General features: G+C 46.4%; 1 protein-coding gene across 1 annotated transcript; it reads right to left on the bottom strand.

Annotated features, from left to right (window-relative positions):
* Positions 1 to 8,307: 8,307 nt before the first annotated feature.
* Positions 8,308 to 22,146, bottom strand: Fam47e (family with sequence similarity 47 member E). The gene is given in 5 exon segments (XM_033757993.1): positions 8,308 to 8,385; positions 12,518 to 12,673; positions 16,272 to 16,472; positions 21,381 to 21,636; positions 22,031 to 22,146. Coding segments are annotated over 5 exon segments (750 nt in total). The 5' UTR covers positions 22,090 to 22,146.
* Positions 22,147 to 26,031: the final 3,885 nt, after the last annotated feature.

Consider the following 26,031-nt stretch of genomic DNA (forward strand, 5'->3'; position numbering starts at 1 on the left):
CAGCAAACAAATGTCCAGATATCCTCCACCCTTCTTCAGCTCCCTTCTTCCTCTCTTGCTCCTTCCCTTCCTTCTTTCCTTCTTCTCTTCTTATGGTTTGGATCTAAAATGTCCCCCCAAATTCTCATGTTTAGAAGGTGACTGGATCATGGGGTGCTGTACTCATTAGTGGATCAGTCCATGGATGACGTCATGCTGACTTGCTGCTAGATTGGCCTGGGTGGCGGTGGGTCACTGGGGCATGACCTGGAAGGATGTGTTCTTGTCCCAGCTCCTTCCTTCTCTCTCTGCCTCCTGGTTGCCATGGGGTGAGCACCTTTCTCTCTGCCCTGCACCTCTGCCGTGCTGTTCCTGCCTTGGAGCCAGCTGACCGTGGACTGAAACCATGAGTCACAGTAACCCTCTTCTCCTCTGAGTTGTGGGTGTTGGGTACTGTGTCACGGTGACAGGAAAGTGATTAAGACACCTTCCTTCTTCCTTCTCTTTTCCCTCCCTCACTTGCTCCTTCCTTCCTTCCTTCCTTTCTTTCTTTCTTTCTTTCTTTCTTTCTTTCTTTCTTTCTTTCTTTCTTTCTTTCTTTCCTTCCTTCCTTCTTTCAAGTTAACTGCTATCTTCTTGGGAGAAAATGAGGTAGATTACATAAGGACAGACCTAAGCGAAACCCCAAGGAGGACAGTGTGGGGTGTCATTTACCTCCTGTTTTTTGCCTTCCTCCTCTTTAGTATCCCTTAACTGATCTACCCACCCAACCATGGCACTGTTAATATTCTTTGTTAGCTGCTAAAATTTGTCAAAAAGAAAGCAGAATTTTGTCAATACTTTAGAGTGAGTTTGTCTGATATTCAGAAGTAAACTTAGAGGGAGAACAAACCAAAAGAATTCATTTCTAATGGAAAAATTTCACACCCTGGGTACCTGCTCCAGCCTCCACCTGCATGTGCAGTCCTGCCAGCTCGCCTCACATGGAAGGCAGACCTTGGGGTGTCAGACAAATTGGGCCAAGTCTCAAAGAAATAGAAGACTAAAATCATTTCTTAAATGTTCAAGCTCACTAGCAATTTAAAAAAACACTAATGAAGACAAGATACTGATTTTCATCTATCAAACAGGTATTTTTTTATAAAGATGACACTTGATGTTGGCAAAGATACTTAGAAAAAGGAACTCTTGCATTTAACCTGTGAAAGAGGGAAAGATACAAAATTAGGGAAACTTAGCTTTATATATCCAAAGCCTTAAGAAAAACAAAACAGGCCAGGCATGATGGCACATGCCTGTAATCCCTGCACTCAGGAGGCTGAGACAGGAAAATTTCCTGACCCAGCATGTCAACTTCTGGGAAGTTTGAGCGCATAGAGGTAAGGTTGGCGTGGAGGGTAGCCCTTTGCTATAGAAAGTAGTAAGAGCATCCTGTCTACAGTGTCCGTAACTGATGCTGAGAAAAGACACTGAAGCAAGTGAAGCGGGGACAGGAAGGAAGCAGCTCCATGCTTCTCAGGACCTCCTCTTGGAAACCACAAATCACCACTTCTGCTTCATTTCTTTCATTAGTAACAAACAATTCCATATGCCCCAGCCTTCAGAAGAGGAGAATTAAGCTCCACCTTCAGAAGGAAAGTGAAACAAAGAATTGTGAACATATTTTAAGGCTGGAACACTCTTGTCATCTATCTACAAATTATTTACATTCCTCTCTGATACAAAATATGTTTACAAGATCTCCCCAAAACCTTGTTCCTTTCCAGCAGCAGCTTGGGACCCAGAGTGGTAGAACCTACACCAGGCTAGGTATGGAGCTCAATGGGATGTGAGTCCTCAAGTAGTTATTCTAGCGCATTTGCTTGCAACTTGGAGACCTCGGAATGAAAGAAATGAGTTATGCGCGCCCCACAGAACTGCCGACGTCCAGTCTAGGAGAGAGACAGGGTCATGACCGTAGACACTGCTGTTCAGAGGGGCACCTGGGGGCACACAGGAGTGACGGCTGCACAGGGTTTCTCAGAAGCAATCAGCGTCGCTGGAAGCTCCTTGATCAGGAACTCTGTCCAGCTCCCACTTGAGACTCACTCTCCGCGGCCTCTGACTCCACTCGGGTTCTCAGACCAACTCTTCTAGCTGGGGAGACCCCTCAGCCTGCTTCTCCCTGCAAAGCGTTGGTGGTCCAAAGATTCTTTCATTTTATACTGTCTCTTACCCTTTCAGTCCAAGCTGGCAGTGGTTATACCAACATCATTCTTTGGAAAATTCTGGGGGTCTCCTATGAATCTTATGGATCCACACTATTATTCAAAAGCCAAGTCCCAGCCAGGGATGGTTGCACATACCTGTAATTCCAGCTCTGTGGGAGTATGGGGCAAGAGGATTGCAAGCTAAACCCGGGCAACCTAGCAATTTAACAAGGCTATGTGTGTCAAAATCTTAAAATAAATAAATAAAAAGGGCTTGGGTGTTACTCAGTGCAAAGGCCCTAGCTTCAGTGCCCAATACAGAAAGAAGAAAAACAGTCAAGTCCCCAAATCTCTTTTAAAATAAGCCCTTCTCTTTCTTGGGCTTCTGAAGAGCAACTTTCTTCGACTTCTTAGAAGCACTGTTGTTTGAGGAAGAGAATCTGTGTGCAGCACCTGTAAAAACTTTAAGGGGCCTTTTGTTTACCTGAACTGTGCCCTGAGGCACCACCTTTGTTCTTTTGGGGGACTTAACACAGGCATTGGCAGTCACAGCCTTGGATTCTTCTTCAGTCCACATTTCTGGAAGCATCCTGGATTTGACCTATTCCTTAATTTAAACATCATTTGCTATCCAATACTTTAGCAACATTCAAAACCATACAATTCTGGTTCCCTTTTTTTTTTTTTTTAAACAGTCCTTCTTTTGGTGTACTTGTTCATTCCTGCATTTTACTATGAGCAGCAAGTAGAAACTAGATGGCACTTTGGTGTACTTGTTCATTCCTGCATTTTACTATGAGCAGCAAGTAGAAACTAGATGGCACCTTCAGCCTTTTATATGAAAATATTTATTTATTTATTTATTTATTTATTTATTTATTTATTTATTTAGGTACCGGGGATCGAACTCACCCTTGTACTTTCGAGGCAGGCAACAGCACCACTGAGCTAAATCCCCTACTGTATGAAAACCTTAGCAATCTCATTCAGTTCATTAAGTGCATTTTCTGCTTTCCACGGATGATGAAAAAACAACTTTTCTCTGCTCTTATACCACAATTAATACAAAGGACTTCTGTGATCAAATGTGTGGGAATTACACACAGACACATGCACGGACGCACACACTCTAAGCTAGCAATTCTGCACCAAACACCTGCTGCATTTCCTCAGTTCAGATCCCACAGGTTGAGTGAGGGCTCTCCCCAGACTCCACTGTCTATTTTATTTCATTATTTTAAAAAATTTTTTTTGGTACCGGGGATCAAACTCAGGACCTTGTGCTTGTGAGGCAGTGGCTCCCTTGTCTATTTTAGATGCCACTCCTTCTACCTGACCATCTATAAATTGGGGTTTCAGGGCTCAGTGACAAAATGTGGGCTTAGCTTGTGTGAGGCTCTGGGTCCAGTCCCCAGCACCAAAAATAAAAATAAAATAAAACAAACTCATTTGAATTACAGCTTTTTCAGATCTTTTATGTGAAGATTCAACCTTGACTGGGAAAGAATGACTCTCTGAGTGCTGAAACGGGAGTGGGAAGATGCAGATGGCTTTGTGTACCCCAAATCCTCAGCCCTCAGAGGCTTCGCTGTTAGGTCTGCCTAACAACTCAGTCACAGATCCAGCAGAGGCACCACGGGAGGCCCGTCTTGGCAAGACGTGAGGCTCCTCTGATGGGCAACTCCAGCTTCAGGACTCTGAAGGGGCTGATGGGAACTGCCTTTGAACTGTGCTGCGGCCCCAGATCCTCCTCACACCCATTCTGCTTCCTTCCGCAGAGGTCAGACGTGCCTTGCAATAAACAGCTCTGCCTGCCTTTTCCCAACCCTTCTCCTAGCTCACCCTCAAACACCAAATCCCATCACACTGTCTGCTTCTCAACAGACCTGAGCTGATGCGGTTTTCCTCACCAGAGAAATTCTCCCTGCGTGCCATGAGATGAGGCTTTCCCATCTTCATGATGATCCTTGTGGAGATAGTCGTAGGGGGCTGGGAAAGCCTGTTCTCTTAGTCTTCTCTCCTAACCTCCCTCCTTGACCTTGAACCTTATAACCGCTGATGTGCTGGAGACAGGTTGTACCATCTCATAAAAGTCTATCGACAAATTCTCAGGAGGTTAGTGAGCTGGTGGATAAAACAACCATTATTGAAACTTTAATTATTTATACTTACAGCTAAATAAATGATGTGTAAAATAAAAGTAATCACTAAAAAAACCTACCTTTTCCTAGGTACTTGGTATTCATGCCTATTGTATCTGGGTGTGGGAAATACTATATAATGGTATCTTGGCACTTCTTTTTGGATTCTGGAGCCCAGATTTACACTTGACCTTAGACAAAAGGCTGAGAAGTGATGAGAAGGCCAGATTTAGACTTGCTGTTTCAGCTCATTTCTTTAGTAACTTGAGGAGCTGCTGGCTCTGAGCATAGCACGGATCAAGAGACAGCTTCCCAGCTGGCCCAGGAAGCTCTGCCTTGCAAGGCAGCCAGCCCAGTGTGCACACTGCACTAGCTACAGACGTAGCTGCTGAATGGCGCTTTGGTATCCAGAAAGGCAGAGCACAGCACAGCCCCTCAGCATTTTGCAGCCAAGCCAGCTACAAATTCAGTAGCTTATAACTGTTCTTTTATTTTTGGGTTTTTTTTAGACAGGGTCTCACTATGTAGTTGAGAGTGAACTGGAACTCAGTATCTAGCCCAGGCTGGTCTCCAACTCACAGCGATCCTCCTGCCTCAGCCTCCCGAGAGCTGGGATTGCAGGTATGTGCCACCACGCCCAGCTAACTGTTCTCCTTTTGAGAAGCAGATTTGAGCCTCCTGCGGGGCACTAGTAAATACAGCAGGATGACCATGAGCAGCAGATAACCATGTGACAGATACCCATCAGAGATGCAGCAATCTGATCCACAAGCCATATGTCAGCTAACACTTGATGTGTCCGGCTCCATTCCGAGCACTATGCCATGTCCTCTAATCCTCATCACGTTTCTGAGAGACTGTACTCCAGTGACTGAGGTCGTCTCTGTTCTGGACCAGTTTACCCATGGTCACATACCTAACATGTGGCGGAGCTTGGTTAGAACCCAGGCCCCCTGGCTCCAGAATGTTCGTGTTGATTACCGAATTGGATTGCTTCCCACCATCCAGTGGGAGCTCTCTATACAGTGTAAGGTTGGGCCTGCGCAGAAATCGGAGACACGATCAATTGCACGGTGCATCCACTCCTGCCACACTGCTGCTTCTTCCTCAGCCTCCACCTCGGAGAACTCTCTGAGTCCAGCTGAACACAGGGGGACGCGCCCGCCACAAACGGCCAATGACACCCTTCCAGCCCAACTCGAGGTATCTCTGAGGGTTAGCAGAGAAGGGAATATTCTGTAAGGCAGAACTCCCGGTGCTTCTCTTTTACGGTTTTAATGTCCCCACCAAAGCTAATTTTGAGATTTAATCCCCCCTTGTGAGGTTTTTAAGAGGATTAAAAATTAATCTATGATATTTAGAGGTGAGCTGCGGAGGCAGTTAGAGGTCATGAGGATGGGTCCCCAATCCAATGGCACTGTGGTTTCATAAGAGACACCTGAGCTAGTGTGGTCTGTCTCACACGTGATGCCCTACACCACCTGGTGAGTCTTCCTTCAGGAAGAAGATCTTAACAGACAAAGCTCCCAGCCTTTGAACTGTGAGCTGAGTAAAGCTTTATAAATTTCCCAGTCTGTAGTATTCAGTTATAGCAACAGAAGATGAATTAAAACATACTTTGTTGACCGCTACATCTGAAAAGAGAAGTCACCTGCAGTGCAGATATCGCCAGCGAATAGTTAGGAGCTGATGGTATAGCTCAGCAGCCAGGGACTTAGAAGGACCAAGGACACAGGGCTGGTGACAGGGATGTTTGAAGGAAGAGGGAGACAGGGTCATAGCAGCAAGGATCCATGTAGTTCTTTGTGATGCCCCTCCAACGGCCTTCACTGTAGACAAAGCACTCAGTAACCGCGAGAGAAGTTGGCCTATCCTCTGCATGTGTGCCTGCTTCCTCCTCCGTGCTGCAGTGTTGTCCAGTGACCCGGGAGCAAAGTGGCCATTGTAGCAGAATGGCATCATCTTCAAGTTCAGATCCTTGGACCTCCCCTCACCAAAGCTGATCTGGCTACTGCTTCTGCTGAACAACTGATTTTCTAGCAGTTAAGCCAATCTTAAGTCTGATATGTATTAGGCTTGAACATAAGAAAGCTGGGAACAATGTGGCCTGGGAAAGGCATGGATTCTCTACAGCTTACCACTGCCAACATCATTTGCTGCTTGGCACCCAAATGCTTGAAGCACAGATCTAAATCCTAACAGCCTGCCCCAGTGGGCCTGGTAGAACTGGATGCTTCTCCCCAGCCTGCCTGGGTCAGCTCTCCCTTGGGCTTCCAAACCCGTGTGTGTTTTGATGCACTGAAGCTTAGGGAATTTGGGAAATAATGGTCCTGAGATTTCCATCCTGTGTCGTAGAAGGAGGTCACAGTGGTTGCTGAGTGACTTCATTTAAAGAATGCCACAGATCTCCACCATCACTGTGAAAGAAGCCCTAATTCATCTTTACTGGAAGAGCACTTACCCTGGACTTGAATTTGCTGAACTGTCTTAACAAATCTCTGCCCACAATAACACTTAACAGACTCACCAAATGCTTAGTCACCACTGTGGTAGTCCATGCAACATCGGCTCTCACTAAGAAACTAATTTTACAGCAAAAATGATAAAGCAATGGTCTGACACTATGGCGACTCCATCACTCCAAATTGGCCTCTTACAAGGTTCAGTACAGCTCCTCTACAGCCCCAGGGGCAAGACAGCATCTTCTAGAATACAGTCCACTGCCTCCAGGTCCAAAGGCTCTGTTCTCTCAGACTCAACCAAATGCAGATTGAAAAATATTCAAAACAACCGTGTGTCTGTTCTGCACATGTGCAGACTGGTTTTTTTCTTACCACTCTTCCTTAAATACAGTATCATAACTATTTGCATAGATGTTACACTTTATTAAGTATTATAAATAATCTAGAGATGGCTCAAAGTATAAGGGAGGATGTGTGTAGTTATATATGTAGAAACCGGGTCATTTTAAATGAGAGGCCAAGGCAGGAGGATCCCTGAGTCCGAGACCAGCCTGGGCTAGATAGTGAGTTCCAGGTCAGTCTCAACTACACAGTGAGACCCTGTCTCAAAAAACTAAAACCAAACCCAAAAAAAAACAAACCCCCCAAAAACCCTAAATGAGAGGCTTGACTGTCTGTGGCTTTTGGTGTCCCCGGAGGATGCTGGAACCGACTCCACATGATGCCAAGGGACAGCTGTCACACAAGCCCTTGCTCCTATAGCCAGAGTACACAGGGCGAGGACTGAAAACCATGAGATAGCCTCAGGAGGTGCACCTCCTCCAGGGCCACTTATGAAGTTCTTCCTAATCCTCTGGAGTGGGATCTCACAATTTAAAAGCTTGGGAAAACAATAATAGCTCTGTGACTTATTAGCTGAGTTAGCCACCTCATCACTGTGGACTCCTCAAGCTACTTAAAGAACTGGAAACAGAAAGAGTTATCTAGCGTCAAGGAGCAGTGAGTCATCACAAAGGAGTGAGCGCTGAGTCACAGAAGAGTCACGCAACCCAGAGGACCCTGTGTCTAGCATCCAGCTTCGGACCCTGTGTGAGTGCAGGATTAGGTCACACCACCAATCACACACCTGGGGGGATTCGGACCCGGAGTGGCCAAATCCGCACTGGGGCCCAGCAGGGGTGACCCAGGCACAGCACCAAATCACAGAGGCAAATATCTGGTAGCTCCGGGAGTAATATTCATGTATTATGTAATATTATGTAATATTCACAATGATACAAAAACGTGAGAAGATGACATTTGAATACTGATCTCATGGTTGTAAAGTACATAAAATATGGATTAACTGAAGCAGAAAGCTACTGAGAAACACTTATGAGATTAGTTCTTTATACTTAACAGCTGTGATCTACCACGTCAGAGTTACCGCCCACAAAGGACACGTGTCGTAAACCCTATGCAGGGTTTGAAATGTTAGAGAGCAAGAGCCACGAATGTAGTCCACGCTCTCTGCCTACTCATCTCCCTGAGGTTCTTCTATGCTTGAGTCCATTTTAGAGGAGTCTTTTGATACGCACGTTTACCTTCCTTCCCAACGTACACCTTCTCAAGGAACTAAAAAAGTAAAAACAATTGGCAAGCAAAAACCATACAGCCCTCCCCACAGCTGCTGCCACACCCAGATCCAAGTTCTCCCTCTGACACTCGTCCTTACACCGCACAAACCTGCACACTGTCTTCATAAGGTGACTGCATAGCTTTGGAGATGCCCTGACGGGATTCACACTGACCCACATCCATGCCCAGCCAGCCTGGCATGCTGCTCTGCTCTGTTGATAAGACCGGGACCCGTCTGCGTAGCAAGGGAATGAAGCTGTGGGCAATGCATGAGGTGGGTGATCCAACAGCGGATAAAGGGGATGTGTACACAGGTGCGTGTGCTCGTGTGACATCTGTGAATTACACACATATGGTATGTGCATACATTGTGTGTAAAGAAATGAATGTTCACACGTTAATTTAAGTAACGACTGTATGCACATGTGTATATGTGCACTCATGCATCTTGTGTACTGTGAAAGGCTCCCTCTTTTAGTTGAAAACTTACTGATAAAACTATGAGGCTGAGGTGGGTATGGTGGTGCACACCTGTAATCCCAGCACTCTTGGAGGCTGAGGCAGGAGGATGGCAAGTTCAAGCCAGAGCAAACTTAGCAACTTAGCAAGAACCAATCTCAAAATAAAAACGTAAAAAGTGGTGGGACTGTAGCCCAGTGCACAGACCTGGATTCACTCCTCAATACAGGAAAAAAAAAAAAAAAAAAAAAAAAAAAAAAAAAAAAAAAGAAAAGAAAGAAAGAAAAAGAGTCTGAGTAGCAGTGGCCTCAGCACCATCTCTGGAATGAACACAGCTGACAGCACAGTCCGCAGGTCATTTGAGCTCCCCGCTGCCCCAGGCTGAGCCCACGCTCATCAAGAGCAAGGATAAGGGAGAAATCAAAACGGAAAAAGAAGTTGGTTCTGCCACTAAAAATGTTAAGGTAGAAATGGGAGGCGCATGAAGGACAGTAGGACTCTGCACGTGAATTTGCCAGTCAACATGAACCCTGTGAGTTCTCTCAGCCACAGAAACCCAGGGTCTTCTTTGAGGACTGCCCAACCATTTTGGCTGCACTGCTCCAAAGGCCCAGAGGGTCGTGCACAGGGGACTGGGACAAACGTGCGGCTGCAGCTCTGGGCCCAAATGCTCTGGTGTCCAGCCGCAGTGTCAGGGCTGGCCTGGGTGCCCGCTCTAGGCTTCCCGTCTAAGGTCCCTGCCTGCTTGGTCTCCCTCCCAGTTACCTCCAAGGGTAGGCGGGGCTCCCAGGAGAGGGCGGTGGGTGGGCGGGGCTCCCAGGAGAGGGTGGTGCCAACTTTATACTTCAGGGAGAGGAAAGGGGAGCGAAGGGAGGAGGAAAGGAAAGGCTGCAGATCCCCGCAGGAGCAAGTCAGTGAGTGAACTGCTGGTTCCCCTTGAGGCAGAGCTCATGGGACCAGGATAAAGTCGCACACCTCAACTCTTATTTTGTCCTGACCCTGCCACCGTCATTTGCCCTTAGACCTGGAAATCAAGGAAATGTAAAGACTTTCTGGAGAATTACGCATTTGAGTATTGGCCTCTTTCACTGTGGGCCTCTGCTGAGATCAAACCCAATGAAAGTGAGTTAAATAGCAAGAGGGGCAATGCCTCTGACAGCAGCAGAAACCAAACAGGCAGAATAAAAAGGGCAAAAGGCCACATCCTTTCTCTGGGATCCTGTCTCGGGAAAAGCCTGACCTTTCCTCCAACTGTGGTGGATGCCTGTTTTCTTGTGTTTTATTTTGTTTGGTTTGGCACTGGGGAGCACCGAGCTACATTCCCAGGCCTTTTGATTTTTTTTTTCTTTTTTTTCCAGATAAGGAATCACGAAATTGTCCAGGCTGGGCTTGAACTTGCAACCCTCCTGCCTCAGTCTCCTGAGTAGCTGAGTTTACAGGCATGTGCTACTACACCTGGCTGAGAAGTATTCTGATTATGTCAGGGTAGCAACCCCTTCCCTTGGATAACTGCACTCTGAAGCCCTCAGCCGGCCCTCCGAATGACCCTTTACTCACGCTTGGCATGCTGTAGCCCCTGCTTAGAACAAAATCCTTGAAGGCAACTGTTCCAGGAAGGTCTGCAAGGAACGCCTCCTGAACAGGGGTTTAAAGGACGTGTGAAGATATGGTCAGCAGCTCTTCACGAGGAGCATCGTTTTAGAGGACATCCTTCTCATTTTGAACGTGTGTGTAATTAATGTTCACAATGTGGAGGGCATGAAAGCTCTCAACTTTCTCTCCTTTCCAGCCCCTTTCTCACCCTGTATTAGACAATGGTTAACCTTGGAGGACCAGAATGATCTATGTGAAAGCAACGCTACACACACAATTTACAGATCTTAACCTAAAGAGTCTGACCATCAGAGAGACCTGGCCATTGCAGCTTCCTCTCGGTTGGCCAGTACCCTTTTGGTTTTCTCTCACATTAAGCTGAATTTAAAATTTGGATGTATGAATTGGCATAATTGCAATTTAATACCTTACGATCCTTTCACCTTCCAAACTAGATCAGAGAAAATCAGAACTTGAGCTCCCAGCAAAATAGTGCTGCTGACAGTGACTGTCCCCTCCTAGGTCACCTCTGCCTCCATGTCTTGTGAGCTGCAGTGCTGGAGGCTAGGGTGCCACCTAAAGTGCACAGGGGTATTACAAAAAGTCTACTTTACAAAGATCAGTGTAAGCCGCCAGCCTCCCAAGTGCAAGGACCTGTGTTTGATCCCTGGTACCAAAAAAAAAAAAAAAAAAAAAATCAGTGTAAAACAATTCTATTCATGTGAATCCTATGTCTAAACCTCTTAAATTTTTGCAGCTGGGAGTTATGGTACGTGCCTGTATTCCCAACACTCAGGAGACTGAGGCAGAAGGATTGCAAGTTCAAGGCCAGCCTGGTCTACATGGAGAGTTGAAGGCCAGCCTGGACTACATAGTAAGACCTTGCCTTAAAAAAAAAAACAAAAAAACAGAAATTTTATTATAATAGTTATAAGAACCATATTCCCCAAATTTAAATACAGTATTACTTCTTCATTAACTGACTACAACCATTCATTAAATGTAACACATTTACTAGCTTTTGCCATGAAAAAAATGAATTATGTTTTGGAAGTTTCTCTAAGAATTAGTCTTTAAGAATACATTTTTCAAGCCGGGCATGGTGGTACATGCCTGTAATCCCAGCACTTGGGAGGCTGAGGCAGGAGGATCGCTGCAAGTTCGAGACCAGCCTGGGCTACACAATGAGTTCCAGAGCAGTCTGAACTACTAAGTGAGACTGCTCTCAAAAAATAAAAATAAAAACAAAAAAAAGAATACATCTTTCAGAAGAGAACTTCTGGCACTGTAAAGCAAAAGCTTATTACTATTTTTGTTTTTAAGTATTTAATTCAGAAGAAGATGTTTCCTTTTTTTAAGAGTACAACTGAAACAAATTTGTTACATATTAAATTGCCATAAACTTTGGCAGTCCCCAAAACCATACGCTGAGAAATTGTACCAAATATTATCTATATTATTTTGATACTTCTCTAAGCAAGCTGTACTGATAAATTTATGTCAGACCTCGGAGATGAAAATAAGAATTTATATTCAGCACTGGAAAAGACAAATAACCAGCCTCCTGAGTGCTGAGATTACTGTACAAGCATCCACCACATCCCCAGCAAAATGAGCATATCTTTGTTTTGTGTGTGTGTTGCTTTGCAATGTCAGTCTTTAAACCTTTGTCCGTTTCCCGCGACTCTGCTGAAATGTGTAAGAGAAATTTCCCAGTGGCGAGTCTGAATTCTTTGCCCTTCATCCTTGCTGACAGAAAGCGTGACGTCCTATCTATTCTGGACACTGACACGGTCCTCCCAGTGTCCTGTCATTTCAGCTCGCCCTTTGAACAATTACCCTGGGAATGAACTGTCCCGAAATGGTAGGCGTACCATGGACAGTGGTCACATCTTTAGAGACTGACCATGACACCAAGCAATTTGGGTCTTGCTTCTCACAAATTCCATACAATATCACTTGCTTTTCTTATTGCTGAATTCATTATGCAAGCTGTAGGAGGTTGGAGCCCCTGCACCTCCTCAGAGACCCTGGCCATCCTTAGCTGAAGTGATCAGGCCACAGCACATGCACACACCTGTTTCCACGGCTCCTTTTCAAAATGCTCATCTCGAGCTTTACGTGAGACACTGGGGTCAACCAAAGCTTCACCTGCTCCTCGCCTTTTCCACAAGCCGGTGCTCAGGTACCACGCTCCATACTTCATCTTTACCTGCTGCGGGTTGTAAGGACCCTATAGAAATGAGTGGAATTCCTGGTGTGAGTTTTTACCTTTGCCGTTTGGTTTGTCAGTCCAATAAATCCGAGGTTCCATTTAGGAAGGCGGTACCTGCAGGGTGATTCTGTGGCTTGTCCTTGCCAGAGAATATTATGGAGTTTCAGTAAGCTTTTATTTTACAGAAGAAACATGAGAAAAATCATGTCACGGCGAAGAACAAGGCCTTGGGATTAAACAGATCCAGGTTTCAGCCCAGTCTTCCCCCACGTAGCACTTGTGAGTGCATAGTCAAGTTACCCCCACGCTCGACCAGGGAAGTAGGGATGGCAACCAAAGTCACTGCGAAGATGAAAGGAGGAAATCTGTGTGAAGCAGCTAGAAATCAAGCCACAATCACATATTTCACCCAACGATAATGATCCCAAAGGAGAATGAAAGCATAAAATTCTCCAGCCTACTGTCGGCCCAGCACTCTGCCCGGTCTTGTAAGTGCGAGGCCGCTGCTGACCGCCCTGCTCCCTCGCACCAACCTTCTGTCTCTGATCCGAAGAAGGAAGAGGAGCTCTGACTCCTCGTCCCATTCTGCCGTTCCCCAGCAGGGCACGGAAGCCAGCTCACAGCCGTACTGTGCCCAGGACAGCCACCAACTGTGCAGTGGACAGGGCGGAGCATCCTAGAATTGAGTTGGACGCGACTAAGCGGGAGAATATGGCAGGGCCCACTGGAGGGCAATCCCTGCCACAGGGAAATGTTCACGGCTGGACTCGGCCTCCCTGCCCAGGCGCCCTGCCGCCCTTTCAGTCCCCGGGCTCACGCCCACCTCTGCACCTGTCCCCTGTGTTCCTCGTCAGTCCGCTGCTGATAAACTTCCCAACAGGCGCACATGGCTCATCGTTCGCCTGGTCCACATCCGCCTTCCTTAGTGGTTTCCTCCCTCACCATGCTCTCTGCCTTCTTTCCTCCCTCAATTTTTCCTAACCACACATATCACCGTCTGATACGTAATGTGTTTGTTCCTCTGTCTCTTCTCACTGAAATGTAAGCTTCAGAGGTTGTTCCCTGACTATCTCTCTGACATCTAGAACAACACTTAGTATAAAACAGATACTCAATAAGCATTTGCTGAATAAATGCCAGGTTTCTTAATGGCGGCACTATTGACACTGGAGATTAGATCGCTCTTTATGGGCATGGGGGAGACAGGCATTGCAGGACATTTAACAGCATCCTTGACCTCTGCCCACAGGATGCCGGGAGCAACCCAAGTTGTGAGAACCAAAAACGTCACTTCCAAACACGGCCAATTATATACACCCCGGGGGCAGAGAAAGGGGCAAAATCTCCCTCAGCTGAGAACCACTGAATTGAAGGAAGGACAGGAAAGGGAAGGAATCTGACAACGCCACATTGAAGAACTTGAATTCTGAATGTGTCATGTGGTTGGTTAACTGGTCACCTTTGAAGACCCAGCACAAAGCTGGCACTGCCAGCTTTAAAGGCACTGCCTTCACTCCGGGCTTGGTGGAATCAATGATTTCTTCCTTTGCCCCATATACATGTGACATCATTTTGCTATAGTTAACCATTTACCTGGTTATCTGGGGATGGGAGAAGATGAGAGGAAAAAAGGAGAAAGGGAAACAAAAGAGATCAAGATGTGATATGCACATGTACAAATTCCCCACGATAAATGTATTTATCATAGATCACAAGCATTTACTGATAAAATGAAAAGAAGAACATCAAAGTACAGTCCTGAGAGAACTGTGTGAAGAAAAATAAAAATGGAACTTCCACATCCAGAATATAGATTATATTTACCCTCCAAACTACAGCATCTAAAAAATAATGAAAAAAAGAAAAACCATTGGCTTGGAAGACACCGAGGCAGGTAACAGAGACCAGTGAGCTTGAGAGATGAGCAATAAACAAGACAAACTCCCAAACTGGCTCCTGATCACTGCCTTGAGAGAGTTTCCAGGTCACACACAGGGAGGAAGGGTTGAGGAGGAGCCCAGGGGACTCTGAGTTGAGAAGACAGAGCTGAGAATCCAGGGAGATGGAGGCAGGTGAAGTTCACAGCTCAGAGTAAAAGAGAAGGCCAGGGGACCACAGACAGACCCTCTGCATGCTGGGAAGACATTGCCCCAAATCAGGGAAGAACCAATGGAAAGGACTGGACAGAAAGTGCCCAGCATCCCCTCTGAGCCTGATCAGTGCCTTCTTCCTCCAGGAAAACCTACAGATTCACAGGATACTGGGAAGAATACACTTTAGAGTCTTGGCCAGTCATAGGGAATAGTTAGCCCTAGCTGGGACATTACTTTGGTCCCTCCCCTCCAAAAGAATCTAGTACTGGGGATTGAACTCAGGGGCTTTGTATTAAGTTTCACCCCAGCCTTTCAAAAAAATTTTTTTTTCTTTTGGTAAGTCACTAATTTATCTATCCCATCTCAATATGTGGTCCTTCTACCCTAGCCTACTAGAGTGCTGGGCTTACAGCCATGTGCTACCACACCCAGCTCCAGCACATTTTAAAAGCAAGATCCAAAGGGATCAAATTTCAAATAATTTAATCATATCTCAGATCAAACTATGGCGCAGGCCATAGGTAGGATGGACATAATTTCCCCATTCAGTTCCACTGTGCACTTTGACCCTTTAGAAAGATGAGAGGAAAATTAAAAAATGAAAATGCAATACAGTGATGCAATACGTAATTTTCACAAATCTCATGAAACAGAATCAGGGATAGAAAGCACAATACATGTCAAAATAGGTCAGTCAACTGTGTTCAATTGTGAAGGACAAAATTCACTGGGTCCAAAACAATGAAAATATAATATCGAATATTATGGGTAAAAAACAAAGGATAATTAAAAACAATAAACTTATTTTTCAGAAAAGGCCCCACCCCACCCATTCAATTTAGGCACTTGAGTCTGTTGTTAATTCACACAATTTGATACATATATTTATCTGCAGGACACACTTTGTAGAAAAGTAAAAAGGTATTCTAGGGGCCACAGTACTGCCCTTTGACACAGCATGTCATTCCTACTTCCTATTTCTGCTTCCTTGTTTTTCCATCTCCACAGCGAGAACGAAAGGCAACTGCGCAATGTGCTAATGCTCAGGCAAATATGTGGTCAAGGAAGATGGCTTGTGGTCAGTAAGACTGATGGTATTCATCATGATAAATTCTACCGATTGATTAACTCTACCCTGCTCATGAGTAATGAGCATTCACATATATTTCCACTAGTTGTGGGAATTTAAACATATGAAACATAGTAAAGACTGTCCCTGAAAATGAGTATTCAGATATTCACAATAATTCTGAATGGACACGCCTTCTTTGTATAACCTACTTTGTTACATGTGTTAAATGTACGTTCATTCATCAGATGTTTGTTAAGCATGAAAATATTTCAAGAACTCTACTTTAAAAAGTCAGGACCCCTGAAGCACCAGAATTCGGGAATATTGAAGACTTGATTTTTGCAGTGCTAGAGATCCGGGGCCTTGCACATTCTAGGCAAGCGCTACACCCCAACCAAGACCTTCCTACAGCTCTTCCTTGGTTTCCTGCCTGCTCCCGTTCTGCAATCACCTGCGGTCTCTGGCTTTGCCTCTCTTAGTTTGGTTTCTGGAAGGATCCTGCCTCCGGAAGTTTGTTTAGTGCCACCCACTTCTCTAGCCCCAGAGGAACCTGGCTGCGTCTCATGGCTTGGGGTACGTCACTGCTGAGTTTTCTCTGATGGTCAGTGTCAAACTGTTTCCAGATGAACTCTTCACTGATGTTCAAATCTCCCTGGAAAAAAATATCACGGGCATGAATGGAGGAGAAATGGTGAAATGTTCCTTGCTTTCCTCATTTGTGTAAGGAGGCATTTGACCACTGTTGGGGAAGAGGTAGTCAGGCCGAGGCAGCATTTGCTGGAGACAAGTGGTCCCTGGGGACCCCAGGGCTTGTCAATACCTTGTGGACACCTTAGGACCAGCAAGAGCTAGTAAGTCCCTGAGGGAATAAGGTCTGTTTCCTCCAAAGCAAACTTCTCCAGCAGTGACATCCCTAGAGGTATTTTCCAGACATGTCCAGACACGGTATGTTTGTTCTGGCCACAGCCCTGCTGTAGAAGGGAAGCTGCTGAAGCAGGCAGGTGAGGTGTGGTCAGCCACACGCTGTCCCCAGGACGCTGTCTGCAGGACGAGCAGCTGGTGGAGGAGAGATGGGCACATCCACAGAGGTTTATCTACAGCCTGACTGCTACCCTGCCATACTCCACGGAGTTAAAGATAAATCGAGCTCGACAGAATTCCACTTTGGAAAATAAAAATTGGGAAAGATAATGACCTCCACAGAGGTCAGGTGCTAATCCTGGGCACACAACAGCGCGGCTTTATTCGCAAAGAGTCTTTGCAGGTGCGATCCAGTGGGAGTATTTGAGATGGGGAGATTACCCTGGAGTATTCAGGTGGGTCAGATCACAGGCACCCTTGAAAGACACAGAGGATGGCCTGACACACATAGAGCAGAAGGCGATGTGGAGACAGAGAGGACAGATTTACAGCTGCTGGTCTTGGAGACTGGTGTGATATAGCCACAAGCCAAGGGACGGCCACCAGAAGCTGGAGGACAGATTCTCCCCTAGAGCTCCAGAGGGAATGTGGCCCTGCTGACTCTGCTCTTGGCTGGTGACTGGTTGGCTGGTTTTGCAGTGGTGCTGGGGCTAGAGCCCAGAGCCTCACACGTGCTAGGCAGGTGCTTGGCCACTGAGCGGCACCCCTGACTCTGATTTCAGCACAGTAATACTTAGTTTAGACTTCTGGCCTCTTAGCCTCCAACCCTGTGTCAAACTGTTACAGCAGCCAAAGGGAACTAATACAAGCTAACAGAAAAACTCACCGCTGTGTAATTATACAATTATTTTGTGACATAATTTATCCATACACTAATACCATTTGTTCCTTCTATACTTTGTTTTCCCCTTTTCCATAGATAACCCCTTCATCTGTAATTTCTTGCTTAAAATTATTGTAGAGTTGTCCAAGGTAACTGCCCATTGTGAAGGCAGATCCCACATGGATATTTCTCATTCTATCCAGAGCTCTGCTATCATTCTCTCTTCCACACATCATTGAGAACTTGAAAAATACACTAGCACAAAAAGCAAAGACAAAAGCCCAGATGTCATCTTTTATCACTAGCTGCAGCCACTTTGTTGGACGTGGTTTGGGGCTAAGAGGACTGCTAAAGGCAACCCAGAAACTGGTGGACTCCCCACTGGGTCCCCAGCAGGGATGGACAGGGACAGTGTCCTCTAGGGCACAGGAGCAGAACGGTGCTTCCCATGGGTCCCTCACACCCTGTGAAGCAGGGCAGAGTGGAGGTGAGCATGCCCAGTGGCTCTCCCAGATTACCTAGGAGCAGACTGCAAGGCCAGCGTACAGCTCCTGTCCCCTTGGGTGTCACTCTGACAAACACATACAACTGAACACGGTGGGTTCTCTCTTCATCCGCCTCCATACAGGTAACTTCCGTGACTGACGAAGCTCTCACCAAACATACCAACAGGGTCCCCACCTCGTACCACACCGGGCACTGTGGTCAGCCTGTTCTTGGTCCACCCCACTCTTCAGCACCCACTGGGGAGAGCACTTAATTTCCAGAGCCAAATGTGCAGGCCAAATCTATTTCTGTGAAGTATATTTGTCATGCCATTTACGTGATTTAATATGTGTAAACTGGGGATATGAGAATGAGATGCAAAAGAACGATTTTTCTTCTACGTATAACACTTTGGCAAGCTTCAGTAAAGGCTGCATTAGTGGTGTGGTTCATGGCAGAAAACTGAGGGGGACTCCAAGTAGTAGACCCCCAGAAGGCTTAATCTTAGATTAAAAGACTGGTGAGAGCTGGGCATGATGGTGCACACCTGTAATCCCAGTACTCTAGGAGGCTGAGTCAGAAGGGTTTCAAGTTGAAACCCAGTTTGGGCAACCCAGTGAGATCCTATCTCAAAGAGTGGGTGGGGGTGGGGATGTAGCTCAGTGCAAAGTGCAAAGCGCACTATTTCCCACTAACACACACACACGACTAGTAAATGAATGTACATTTATGCTTTAGAATAAATATTTCAAGAGCTTATGTATTATCTTTTATAATTCCTTATATTATTAACTGTGTGTGTGACTACCTAACCGCTGGCTGCACAGTTTCTGCCACAGATAATTCAAGGCTATTACAGTCCTCTTGCCAAATAAGAGTCCTATGGATGCCAATGTTCATGCACCGCTAGATAAATTACTTCTATTTGAGACTTAAGCACTATTCAGAGCAGGACCCAGGGCATCTTTCCTTCCTCCTCAGGAACTTAGTGAATTTTGCTTCTTTAAAATTACTCTAAAAAGCTGGGTATGGTGGTACACGCCTATGATCCTATCATTTGGGAAGCTAAGACAGGAGGATCACAGGTTTGAAGCAAGCCTGGATTACCTATGTCAAAAAACAAAAATCGTAATCCTTAGAAACTTTCATCAGATGACAGCCATGAGCTAAGGGTGAACAGCAGTAGTCTCGGGCCCGGCCACACTTGTTTGGGGCATTTCTTTAAAAGCCTTGCAGGTTCCCCAGTTCCTCTCCTGGTGTTCTGACAGTGAGCCCAAGTGTCCTCCAGCTTCCTCTCAGGATCAAGCACTTCCAGCACCTTTAGTAAGAGCTACAAATAGGAAATGGCTTTAAAAAGGAGGAAAAGCATGCTGGAAGAGGGGCTCCTATTCTAAAACAAGGCAACCAACTTGCCCTTTGTTTCTCCTTTTTGGCGAGCCAAGGCTGTTCATCAGGTTCTGCACTATCTGTGCTGGGGGCTGTAGATGCCTGCCTGCCCGTCACCAGGACAGGGGCAGGCATGTAGACTTTGCGCTGCTGTCCCAGTTCCTGGAGATAGGCCTGCTTTTGCTCCCAGCCTACCTCAGCCCCCAAAGACTCTGCTGTTGGAAAGGCCTTTGTAGGACTGCACAGCAGCCATCCTTTCTCCCACACATAACTCCACCTGGACTTTTCTTTGGACAGGCCCCTCCTTCTCCCTCAGCCATTCTGGTCTGCACTGGCCTGGCCCCATTCCCCACCTGCTGCTTCCTGGAGGCCAGGCCAATTGCAACCACCAGGGCCAGCTTAGGAAAAGGCTCACAAACCAAGCTGAACCCACAAAATCAGGCCATGGGATTCTGCAGGGTTCATGCACCAAGAGGTACATATTGCTAAGTGGGTGGAATTTACATCTTGGTTGGCTGGTGGTCATCTTGGCACCAGGCAAAGAGGTCCTGCCTCAAATAGAAGCCAACATTCCCAGTCAGGGAAGACAGCCATGGAAATAAGAGCCACAGGTCCACACCAGGCTCTGTTCCACGGGAGGTGTGTGGGAACCGTGTCTTTCTCATGGACCCCAACTCTAGCCTGCAGGAAGCAGTTACCAGAAGATAACTGATCACCACTTACCGCTATTCTTCTACAGGTTTCTCTGCCACCGTCACTTATTTATCTCATTCATTACAAAATGTTATTTTCAAAGTCACCAAATGCCAGGCATTACCCCTGTCACAGATGTAGATAAAGTCCTGGCCTCTGGAGAGATTACTTCTTGTGAGGACTCCAGGGGTGTCAGGGGCTATGATGGAGAAACCAGGATGATAAGAGACAGAGGATGAAGGTGGAAGGGAAGTGCTGTCCAGCAGGAAGTGAGGGGGGAGGCCAGCTGCCACTGGGGTTGGTGTTCTGGGCACAAAGGCAGGGGCCTGACCTGGACACCAGGGGCCCGAGGGGCTTCACTGAGTGCAAAGGGGCTTGGAGTGGAGGAGTCACGTGCTCGTATCTGTCTTTCTGTGCACAGCATGGGAATGGCAGGGCCAGTTCCCGCTCTCTCCATGTTGCACTCTTCTCCTAAATCCAACAGAGCCTGGTTTTCTTCAAGGTTGCAGTGCTCAAGTAAGAAGCTCAATTTCACAACTCCCTAGCAGCCCGGAACTCAGATGAAGGTGAGGCTCTGTGGGAAAGCCGTTTTGCCTAATTAAAGATAGCCAGCTGTCACATGCCATTCACGTTTTCCCCTTCCTTCTTCCTGTTTGGAAGACAGACCTGGCATCACTTAGGGACATAAGAAAAAGTGACAGATGCTAGGGACTATGGAGCTGCACGTGAAGTAGACTGGGACCTTGGTAGCATGAAAGGACTGCTGCCCAGCCCTGGCCTTGACAGGCAGTCTTGTGTGCCCTATCATCTGCTAGTGACTTCTTACAGACCCTGCCTAGCCCTAGGCTAAAGGGACTGAAGTAAGACTTAACATTCCTTCTAGCCCCCCAACCAAAAGTTATACCTCAAAGCAGATGGGAAAAGCTGAAGTTCTTAGTTTGCTGTACCTTTGTTTTGTTGGGTTTGGTTTAGGTTGGTTTTTGTTTGTTTTTTGTTGTTTCTTGAGACAGGGTCTCACTATGTAGCCCAGGCTGGCCTCAAACTCATGGCAATCCTCTTGCTCCAACTCCCAAGTGCTGAGGTTACAGATGTGCACCACACACCCAGCTTGCTGTACCTTTGTAAGCCCAGCAACTTCGCAGGAGGCAAACGATGCCCCTTGCCCTTGGGAAGGCATTTGTCTCTTCTCCTAATAAACGTGCCTCCTCAAAGGCTGCCCATGAAGCTCTGCCACAAGCCGGGGACAGTCACCTCTGCAGACAGGGCTTCCTCCAGGTGGGGGGGTGTGGCCAGGCGGGCCCCCACCTGCTCCAGCTTGCAGAAATGGGCTGCTTCCTCGGGAAGCTCACGCTGGCTCTTCTTAGGGGCAGGCCGGGGGGCTCTGCGGTGAATCCAGGGCAGAAAAGGCCCCTGGGGACCCTGAGCAGTGAGACCTCCTGGCCCCTCTCTCAGGAACACCCAGTGCCGGCTGTCCAGGGAGCGCATGGGAGGCAGAGTCTCTCTGCACCTGGAAGACAACACGCAGGGGAAAGGAGTCCAAAGGAAGGAAAGAACAACATAAGGGCCCTGTTAGGCTTTCTGGCAAATCCTGACTGCTGGAGGAAGCAAGTAAGAACGATAGGTGCAGCAAAAGCAAGCAAGGGGCCTTAACTAAGTTAGCCACCCCTCCCCACGCCCAATAAAGTGCAAAGGAGACAAAGGGTAGCCACTTAAAAAGCAAAAGTACATAAAAATACACACATCTGTGCCTCTCACTGGAGGGCTACTTGTATTACTGCACGTATCCATTTAGTCACTACCTCCAAGCAACCTTGTATGCAAGACTCCTCCTAACCTCCCCCATCAACCCCAGATATAAGGCCCTGACAAGGTCAAGCGGGCAAGAGACAGACAAAGCCCACCTAGGAATGTGCATGTGGGCAGTGGTGCCTGGGTTGGGGTCTTGTGTCTTGGGATCCATCTGCGACAGTCCAGAGAGCCAGTCAGGTGGTGACAGGTGTCAGGTAGGAGGATCTTTATCACCTGGAAAAAGGCCAGAGATGAAGGACCCATGGGTATCCCTCACCTCTCACAGGGCAGCTTTCAGTCTCCTGTATTTTTCCTTCTTAGAAATAAAGTATCTTCCCTTTTAAACTCTGTTCCTTTAATTAATTACTGGTCCTCACTTTATGACCTCAGCTGGCTGCAGAGCAGCTGTGTGGTGGGCACCCTGGATGCAACAACAAACAGGACTGTGCTGGAGATGTGGGTGTGAGGAGGCTGCTGCCACTGTCTCAAGGAGAGGGTATGGGAAGAGGGCTCATAGGGGAAGGCTGAGTTAATCATACCCTTGTTCATGGCATGGTAGTTCTAGCTCACTCCTGCTTTCTTTACTCTATTTTACCCCCACCCCCACCTCCGTTGCATCCCTTATGTAGGTGAAACCATGCCCACAAATGTGGATTATGTCCTTCGTTTGCATCATGTTTGAAACATCTGAATTACCCTTTTATGTGCATGTATTCTCAATTTGCATAAACAGATTTAGGACTCTTCCTTGTTTGCTGAGTGTTGTTATGCTTTAGCTAAAGAATGACCCCTAAAACTCTCATGCAATCAGAGGCAGGGCTTTTGAAAGGTAACTGGATCACTGGGGTGCTAAACTCATAGCTAATTGTGCAGTTAGGTCTGGTCTAGAGTCCTGCCACTGCTGGTGTGACCTGGAAGGATTCATCTCCCTGTCCTTTGCCAGTCCCTTCCAACGTGTCATTTTTGCCTTGGGGCCAGCTGACCATGGACTGGAAAAAGGAAGACAAAGGAAGCCTCTCCTAAGTTGCAAATGAGGAAAAGTGACTAAGACACCAAGCATTATATGAAATAAAATAAATACTCATCCATGTCACTATATCTTGGAGATCCATTTAGTATGATTAGAAGCAATGGAGCTGAAGGGGTCACTCTCTTCCCTCCATTTAATTCTAAACAGCACTCTACAGTTATTCCTGCTTCCATTGTACTAAAAGAGGTGGAAAATGAAACAACACAAGTTCAGGAGATCTCTGATGCTCTAGGCAAGAGCACAAGCATGTTGGATCTCCTAGGTTGACCTATCCTACTCCCTCCTCATTACAGGTTCATAAATATGCAGTGCACATAATAAATATAATTAAGATCAAGAATTCTGTGACCAGCGTGGATGCTGAGCCCCTAAGATGACTCAGCACCCTGTCAATCATTCCTGTCAATCACACCTAAGACTCAGTGGGAGGCACCCAAAGCAGGGGAGTCTGGCTTTAAATTACAAAAGCCTCACTTATCCAGGCCTTTCTGTTGCTATTGCTATTTCTGTGTGCTGGTATGTAGAGCTTTTCTGTCACCCTGGCACCTTTTTCCATCTGTGCCCTGTAGAATGGACTTATCCTGAGCACAATTTCCTGTGATCTTCAACAAATGTAGCTGCTGGCTATCTATGACTGGATGTATACTTGGCGGTTCTCTTCTTGTCACGCATAAGAACCTGGATGATTATTGGCCCATTCCACTGTAACACATCCATCTGTAAATTGAATCCACGATTCTAACTACTGCATCCCCATTTCTTTTTACACAATCTCTGAAGTATATTCAAATTGTTGGCCCTCCCAGGGACCCCCTCTTCACTAAAAGGTGAGGCAAAGTGGGAAGGACCTGGGACCAAGACACAGTTTAGTTTCAAACTAGCTCAATGACCTTGGCCTTTATATCATCACTGGGGATCTCAATTACTCCCTAAACTCAGGAGATCAAAGAATGTACAGTGGAGTCCATGGCTATACCAGGCCACAAACCAGGCACTTGGCCCTACCTGTGTTCTACGGAGAACAGTAATAACGGATAGAAGTAGAGGATTTCCATAGAACAGGCACTGTTCGAAGTGCTTTACACGATCAGCATATTTAAATCTTATCATCACCCTAAGAAGCAGGTACAACTAAAAATATCAAAGTACAAAAAAAAAGTGAAAGCAAAACACATCTGTCAAAGTCCACACAGCTAGAAAGTGGTTGAGCTGGAATTTTAGCCAGGTAAGGTGGCCCAAGCTCCTGACATAGTAACAAAATTCACACAAATAATGTACAGCTCCTTTTAAAAAATCAGGACATTTTCCAAGATCTGGGAACTGTAGGTAGGTCCACCTTTCCATGGAACTACACTTGGTATAAAGGCTGCTCAATACACAAATCCTACACTCTCTTCTTTGGTCTCTACCTTTCCTGCTGCCTGCCAGGCAGCCTGCTTTACTCAATTTAGGGAGTTGTGAAAGAGTACTGGACATTTACCACAAAGAAATGAAAAGTTTCCTTTTCTCATTGTTAAGACAAAATACCCTATATCCAGAGTTAAAGGAGGAAAGGTTATTTATTTAGCTCACAGTTTGTAGAGGTTTTAGTTCATAGTTGGCTGGCTCCAAGGCAGGGTGGCACATGGCAGAGGGGCATCACAGAGGAAAAACAGCTCATAGCAGGCAGAAGGTAGCAAGAGACAAGCAGCAAGAGGCAAGCAACAAGCATCAAGACAAGCAAGCACCCTCTTTCATCATCTATTCAGGCTATATGCCCTTAGGGCAGGTAGCACTCAGGCCCAGAGTGGAACACCTTGATCCCAACATCACACAATCAAGATCCAGCTACCTCTGAAAAGCCCCACCTATGACCACCTAAGGCTTTGGGGTGACAGCTACATAACACAGTCTCACAAAAACCTGTACACAAATATTAACAGCGGTTTTACATGTAATAGTGAAAAACTACACCTAAATGTCAACAGGTGAGTGGATAAACAAACCGTCGGACACCCATACCTCAGAACACTGCCAGGCAACAAAAATGAGCAAGGGAGATACACACAACCTGGACTGCTCTCAGAAACATTGTGATGAGTGAAAAAGAACCAATACCAAAAAGGGCTATACATTACATTATCTGATTTAGATCACATTCTTAAAAGAATTATAGAAATGGAAGACATTTGTGAGTAGGGGTGGGCAAAGGGGTGGCAGAAAAGGAAAAGGACAAAGTGGTTTCCTTGTGGTCAGGGAGCAATTTTGCATCCTGAAGTAGACAGATGATGAAATTTTACAGAACTCTGTGTAAACTCGCAGGAGCACAATTAACAGCTGATGAAATCCACAGGTCTATGTTATATACTATATACTATACTAATTACTGTAACGTCAGTTTTCTGGTTCAGTAACAGACTATCCTAATGTAAAATGGTACCAACTGAAGAAGCTGCAGAAAGGGTTACAGGATCACTGAACTTTTTTTTGCAACTTCTTGTGCGCCTACAATTCTTTCAAAACAGAAGGTTGTTTAACATGGGAGAAAAACAAATTTCCAGAGTCCTTAATTGCTCACATGAATACAGTGCACGCTATTGACACAGTCAGAGACCTCCCTGGGGACAGAGGACCAACACATTCCAGGGCCCTTGGCCAGTTACTCATTGAAAGCATGATTTGTGTTTTCTTCTGCTGGAACTGGAACTGCCCCTCAAGCAAGGTGGATTCTTTAGGAGCTAAAAACCAGGACAGAGCTAAAGCGAGCAGACCCCAGCCAACCCGGACGGAAAGCTGGGAGGCAGGCGGGCCAGCCTGAGGGTCGGCTTACACCTGTGCTCTCCGAGCTCCAGGCCGAAGGGCTCTCGTGTTAGGAAGCCGGCTTGATTTCGGTGGGCGCTGTGTCCCCACTCTTTTTCTGTTACTTTCCTATTAAAGCTTTTTCCTGCAAACTCCTGCTTCACAGGTGCTACCTCGCCTACTCCTCCCAGCAATCCTATCGAGCAGATTCCTTTCACAGTCCAGAAAGGTGAACCTGGAAGAAGGGACTCAGATGCTAAAGTCACTAGACGGGGGGGGGGCCAGGCCTTCGGCTCCAGCCGCAGG

Source organism: Fukomys damarensis, unplaced genomic scaffold (genome assembly GCF_012274545.1).
Source record: "Fukomys damarensis isolate Sample0158 unplaced genomic scaffold, DMR_v1.0_HiC HiC_scaffold_32, whole genome shotgun sequence".
Taxonomy (NCBI): domain Eukaryota; kingdom Metazoa; phylum Chordata; class Mammalia; order Rodentia; family Bathyergidae; genus Fukomys; species Fukomys damarensis.